Source organism: Astyanax mexicanus, chromosome 6 (genome assembly GCF_023375975.1).
Source record: "Astyanax mexicanus isolate ESR-SI-001 chromosome 6, AstMex3_surface, whole genome shotgun sequence".
Lineage (NCBI taxonomy): Eukaryota > Metazoa > Chordata > Actinopteri > Characiformes > Acestrorhamphidae > Astyanax > Astyanax mexicanus.
Genome location: NC_064413.1, coordinates 36,282,431 through 36,289,376, shown reverse-complemented (window position 1 = coordinate 36,289,376; position 6,946 = coordinate 36,282,431). Strand labels below are relative to the sequence as shown.

General features: G+C 39.3%; 1 protein-coding gene across 1 annotated transcript; it reads right to left on the bottom strand.

Moving 5' to 3' along the window:
• Positions 1–356: 356 nt before the first annotated feature.
• On the bottom strand, positions 357–6,946 carry LOC103045139 (STEAP family member 1B-like). The gene is made up of 6 exons (XM_015606106.3): positions 6,770–6,946; positions 5,784–5,909; positions 4,134–4,479; positions 2,809–2,975; positions 1,078–1,242; positions 357–912 (listed from the first exon to the last, which is right to left on the bottom strand). Exons 2-6 carry the CDS (start codon positions 5,883–5,885, stop codon positions 658–660), a joined length of 1,035 nt encoding a protein of 344 aa, XP_015461592.3. The 5' UTR covers positions 5,886–5,909; positions 6,770–6,946; the 3' UTR covers positions 357–657.

Below are 6,946 nucleotides of genomic sequence, written 5' to 3'. Positions count from 1 at the left end.
CGACTGATAATAATTCTATAATAATAATATTGCCACTAATAATCAGAGATGTATAGTAAGGAGGTGGAACTACTTCACTTCTGTATGTAAGTACTGGAATGCTGTATCTACTGGAGTATTATTTTTTCTTCTACTTCCACTTTTACTTCACAACATATTTTTGATGAGCTTAATAATTTTACTCCAATATTGTTTTTTGTGCTGCACTGTTACTCGTTACAATTATAAAAATGTTCTGAATCTTTCCAAACAAACATTAGCACTGCCAGTGGGGGAAGATTATGTCACAAAGCTGACATGTTTATATGAGAAACTGTTTTTTTCCATTTTCCATTATAATTATGAAAAGCAGCTTTTTACAAAAGGCAGGCTTGCCATTTCTGCCAAAACATCTGAAGGTAGTAATCATGACGGAGACAAAATGTTCACTGGTCAGTCATAAAAATAGCAGATTATGAACTATTGCATAGCAATATGAGATATCCGAAAGATAAGAGCATACAATCATAGCAGCATTTGAACAGACTGGTACAAGCAAGTAAAAATATTTAATATACAAAATAAAGTACATATTTTTAACAATGCTCAACAATATGTACACATCTTAATACACTCTTAAATTTTACCATAGATAATTATAGTAAATGTCTTATAAAGTCAGAGTGAATCTTTGTCTGACAGTCCTTTGCAGCCTGGTCTTTCCCAGCCATGCCGAATGTGATCTAATCTTCTGTTTAAACAGGGCATAGCCAGCACAGTCTTCATCAGTAACACCATCGCTGGGAGAAAGGTGGCCAGGATGAAGGATGGAGGAGTGTAACACACATACTGCTTTTGCTCCACCCACTTTCTCCAGCCATACACCAGAGCATGGGCTGTGCACAGGAACAGGGCTGTGTATCCCAGAGTTCTCTGCAATAAAGAAGTATATAGTGAGTTAATGTAAGACCACTGAATACTGTTTTTGTTTGTGTTTTTAATATGTGTTTGTTTGGCTACCTATTCAGTTTCCACATGGGCGTATTATCTGGGAAATTTCTCATTACTCAACTTGTATGTTCTGGTTCTTCTGCCTACCTGGACAAACTGGAACTCTCTCCAGTTTAGGGTGTCGCTAATTGAAGGGAGTGAGGAGATGGCCAACAAGGCCAGAACGCCCAATCCTAGAATTCCTAGAGAGATGTAAATTTCCATCCTCCAGACATCATCCTCTATCCAGGCATCCTCCTTCTTCTGCTGTACCTACAACAAATTAACACTATAAAAGCATTAGGAGTTGCTATTATGCTGAATAATAAGTAAAAACATTAACTCAAACATTAATTACATTTGTTTATAGGGAACAGTTCTGTGATATCTGAACTGGTTAAACATTTAAAGTTCAAATATCACCACTCAACCTTGCATAGAGCTCCAGACTCTACAGGTGAGCCACAGGATCCCACAGGTTCCTTGGTGGTTTTGGATCAGTTGTATCTCATTTGGTTTAAAACATCACAGACAACACATTGAGGAAACAAACCTCCCCAATGGTCCCAAAAACTACCAAGGCTAAACCAGCAACCTCTTAAACACAAGACACTCTTCTAGCGAGTAGGCTGCAGACTCCACCAGTGAGCCACAGGACCCAATTTGTGTTTATTTTGGTTTTAAGCCTCACAGAAAAAAAAACATTGGCAAAAGACACTGCTCAAAGGTTGCAAAGACCACTGAGGCCAGTCTCAAACAGGCAACCCCTTAAACACAAGCCACACCACATGCAACAGAGCTGCAGACTTTACAATTAAGCCACTGGATCCCACAGTTGGCTTAGATGTTTCTGGATAATTTGTATATTGTGTTATTCCAAGAGTCCCAATTGTCCCCCAGGTCTAGAACCAGCGACCTCTTAAACACAAGCCGCTCCACCTACCATTAGGCTGTAGACACTACTAGTCAGGTTTTGGATCATTTGTATTTCATTTGATTTTGTGCCTGACAGCCAATACTTTGACAAAAGGGACACCCCAAGGTTCCCAACGACTGCCAAGGCCAGTCTCAAACCAGCAACCTCTTAAAGACACAAGACTAAACAAGGCTTGGGAGGTTTTATATCATTTGTATCTTGTTTGGCTTAAGCCTCACAGCAAATACAGTGACAAAAGAAACACATTTATATTTATTGGCCTTTGTGCAGCTTTGTTATGAAGGTAGTGACTATTTGAGATAGGCAGTGATCCAGACGAGTGGTAGCAATGACCCCAATGCTACAACATGCTAGGTTGCCACTGCAAAAGTTTTTGAACTCTTCTCTTGATGTCTTCAGTACATATTGTTCTTTTAAATAAACTTTATTTACAGTATATACAGTATCTGTATCTGTATATTTACAGTATATACAGAATAGTTGTGTGGTATCTCAAATGGTTGGAGATTCTTGTTCCAAATAACTCTATATAGTACAGAATATCGCATATAAAACAACCATTTGTTATTCTAAACACTGTGATAAAGCTAGAGAACACTGCCAGTTTACATACACACACTGGGACAATTTATGAATTAAGCTAACAGCCACATTTTAGAGAAAAACATGCTTTGTTGCATTCTGAGTTAGGAATGCGTTTTTGAGTGTGAACCATGAGAGAGCAGTATGATATGTCAAAGACCCATTCAACTAAATGTCAAGTGGCTGAAGGCGTTTTTAGTTGGAAAAATGGTTTTTAACAGCCTGTAAGAACATACCCTCCACCTAAGCACAGAAAAATATCTGTGTGACATTTCCACTGACCAAATCCTCCAGCCCACTCTGAATGAACCTCTACTCACCTGCTGATAGGCCCAGTTGAGAAGCTTGTACCTGTACGAGCGTCTCATTGGGTAGCTCAGGCTGTAAATGGCATGCAGACAGGCCAACAGGAATGCCAGCAGACCCAACTGTTTCCTTACACTCATCCAGTTTTCCAGACAGACAGGAAAACGACTGTACTTAGTGCCTGGCAGAGAAACACCACAGCATTTTGTCATTTTATTTTTACTTTTAATTAATTGAAATAATGCAGAACTGAACATGAATTACAGCAATATCTGATTACTTCTCTTTAATATTGCCTATATATACAGATAGAGATATGATTATATATAAGAATATATAGTATGTATAAATGAGGCAGAATTGAACATGAATGAATTACTGTATTGTTTTATTCCAACTCTTTAATATTGGCTTAGAGGATAAATTGCACCACAGTAAGGATTGCCTAGTAAACATTGCACCACACTGCTATTTCCGGCCTGCTTGATTTAACACATTGCTGAGGGTGGGGTGGGGTGTGGGTGGGGTGCAGTCACTTCACTGTAATTAACAAACAGCAAAAACACACAGATAAATCTCATACTGTGAAGAGTTGCTGTCCTGAACCTCTTAGTGCCTTTCTGTAAGAGCACAACCAGTAAATAGGGCACGCTAAAACCACAATTTACACCTGACTCATTCCAGTAGAAGAGGGGGAGGGTAGGGAAAGGCCTCTGGGGAAACTAAAACCACACTACAATTTTTTTCTGTGTTTGATTTGCGTGTTTGTGTTGGAATCTATGACTAACTGTCATACGGTTTCTCTGTGAGCTTGAGTGTGTCTGTGGCAAGAACCTGCATAATGTCCTTTCTGTCTGTCCCCTGTAATTTTCTTACTAATTAAAAGCATTTTCTTTGCAAATGATAAAGTATAATTTTTAATCTAATGTTTCCCTTGACGTCAGTTTAACCCTAACAGACATTGTAACCACATGGTAAACCTTTACAACTTGTTAACAATCAAATTACCCAACAAAACCCATTTTTAGCCGTCTAATATTTTTGTAAAAGATGTCATATTAGTGTGTTATACCAATTATATCCACTGGGTGACAATGTTGTAAAGAGTATCATTGTCTGAAAACTGACGTGGCTCTTCCGACAAGTAAATATGAGAAGAATGATCCCATTTCCTAGTTCTTCATCCTCTAACAATGAAATTTTTGTTGAAAAGTATCCCTATGTTTTCCCAAAAGATGTTTAAAAATGTACTCAAGATCATTCTGCCCTACTTTTCCTTGCTACACTGATCTGTAAGTTTTACCTTCAAATTTCGATATACTTTAACCTGTTTACTCACCTCTGTGCAGCTGCAGCAGTGAGGCCAGTACTCCAGGCAAATAGACGAGGGCCAGCAGAGTGATAGAGGTCCAGGGCAGCACTTTATTTAGCACTAAGATGGGTATCTTATAAAAGTCACTTTTATTGTGATATATATACGGCTGAAGCACATCACGGAGAAACGTATAGACAAACGCCACAAGCATCAGAACAGCCATGAGCTTGAGAGGAAGCTGCCACTTGGGGAAGAGGGGCATATCTTGGAGAGAGACACTAGAAGGGAACTCAGACTCTTCCATAGCGAATGCAGCAGACAGCAGAGGCCGCTGACTCAACCGTGACAGCGTCTCTCCCTCCTCGTGTTCCTAAGAAACAAAAAGAGCTATTATCATGGGATTATATCTAAATACAATTATGGTAGACTCTGATTTAAAATTATAAGGTGCCTTGTCAATAAACAATGTGTGAAAACAATAATCGCACTCGGGTGCGGACCAAAACAACCGCACTCAAAACAACTGAGACTCAAGGCCTTGGTCTGGTCCAAAGCGAACTCTGCACATGTTTTTTTTTTGGTAAAAACGTAACCTGATCTCAATTTGTCCCAACTATTAATACTCCTTATGTCTGAGCTTAATAGCTTTTCAGGGGCAGTTTAAACTGATTAATTACCCAGATAATCACTACAGATATTACCAAATGTTAGCTGTTGCTCCATGCTGTTCTGAAATGAATGCTAGCAGCATTTTTTGACTGGAGATTTTTCAATTATTAGAAACACAAAGAATAACCAACACGATTTGGCGCTCAGGCAAATTTCCTGCCAGGCACCTTGTTGTGCAGTAAATTTATGCCAGATCCATCTACTTCAAAACAACAATATAGACCACACTTGAGTTGTACACACAGATGGAATGAGATCTCCACCTTTAACCCCTCCGTACAGTAATAACACATACATACAAGCCAATTTCTACACACTACTGAGCTCAAACACACAATTAGATAGAGAGCACACATGCCTGGAGTGGTAGGCAGCTTTTGTTGCTGCATCCCCAGTACGCAGCGTGGACCAACAACAGAGAAGTGAGGGTTAAGGCCCTTGCTCAAGAGGCAGTGGCTCCTTGGGACCCACAGCAAAAGCTGCTCACCATTCTGGGCAAGTGTGCTCACTAGATAAAGCCTTAACCCTTGCTGCTCTCTTGTTGCGTTCCATTGTTGCCCTAGCTCAAGAGCCTAAACCCTTCCTGTAACCTGCTACTTTGTTGTCAAGGCATCACTTTCAAGGGCCCAACAGTGGCAGCTTGCCAATTTAAACCTGCATATCAATCTTAAATATCCCAGGGTCCTAACCACTTAGCCTTCACACCCCTGCTGCTGAGCCACCACTGCCCCTTTTCGTCATATCTCACATATATATGAGAATGAATACTTGAACTAAAGTTAACATGATTAAAACTAGATTAAGAGAAAGAATGTATAATCCCAGAATGCATGATCCTGCTTTATTAATCTATTATCTACACACTGACTTAGTTTTATATCCCACAATTTTGTAAAGCAATAAAAAGTGGAGTACACCTAAATGCACACATGATCGCGCTCATTTAATAAATGTTTTATCGTGTCTTCAGTTCATTAATATAAATGCAATATTAAAGTACATTACCTTTTGGGTTAGCTGCAGGCGAGCCAATTCCACTTCACCAAGTTGAAATCTCTCTTCATGGTGCTCATTTACATCCCCCAAATCCTGAGTATCTCTCTCCATTCTGAGACACACAAACCCACAGCTCTGCAAAAAGACACACAAATCACTGTTAAGCTCGCCCTGTATGGACTGACCTCAGGAGAAAAGGAATGCCATACTGACTTAATCAAGAGAAAACTGTATAGCACATTCTCATGCCATAGTGAACTGTTCAGGCATGGGGTAACAAGAACAAAGCACAGAAATCATGTGACCGGCCTGATGTAGGCTACCCAAGACAGTAATCTCTCAGTAAAGTGAGAGAGAGAGACTTTCACAGTTAGACTTGTGCAGTTAAGAAGTTTCACATTCATCATTAATCTTAATTAATTAAGGCTTGTACCGTGGTCTGACCACAGCTGTACACTTTTACAATTTTAAGGGAATTTTACAACTTTAGGCTCATGTTATATTTTTTAAAACTTTATAAAAGCACATTTGTAGATAAAAAACTAAATTTTAATATTAAAGATATTATCACCTTATTATCTAAAAGCATTGTGTACGACTGGTGGAGGAGAACGTGCCATGATGCATGAAAACTGATTAAAAACCAAGGTTATTCCACCAAATATTGATTTCTGAACTCTGAAGTCTGAAAGCTCTACATTTATATTTCAGCCATTTCTCATTTTCTGCAAATACATGCTCTAAATGACAATATTTTTATTTGGAATTTAGGAGAAATGTTGTTTGTAGTTTATAGAATAAAACAACAATGTTAATTTTACTCAAACATATACCTATAAATAGCAAAATCAGAGAAACTGATTCAGAAACTGAATCTTAATTTAACTAATTCTCTGAGGATGATAAATTAATAAGTGCTATGCTGAGTTCAGAGAGTGCTGCTGCTGTTGGGTGAAGAGACAGTTGGCACAGGATACAGATTTATACAAACTTACCCACTTCTGAGTCAAACGGTCAAAACGCTAGACCCCCACATGCGCACACACACACCGCACACAGCACACATGAAGACCCCCACACCGAACCGGAGCTCCTACAGTCAGGGACACGGTGACCTCTCAGGAGCGTGTCACCCCACGCGCGCACACGCGAACCCTCACACAGACGAATTA

Bases quoted from the DNA above. Each gene is read 5' to 3' on its own strand.
- LOC103045139 (XM_015606106.3), bottom strand. From the start codon at position 5,885: ATGGAGAGAGATACTCAGGATTTGGGGGATGTAAATGAGCACCATGAA. The intron at 1,243-2,808 runs GTGAGTAGAGGT...AATTTGTTGTAG, and splicing joins TCAACTGGGCCTATCAGCAG to GTACAGCAGAAGAAGGAGGA. The intron at 913-1,077 runs GTAGGCAGAAGA...TCTTTATTGCAG, and splicing joins GAGAGTTCCAGTTTGTCCAG to AGAACTCTGGGATACACAGC.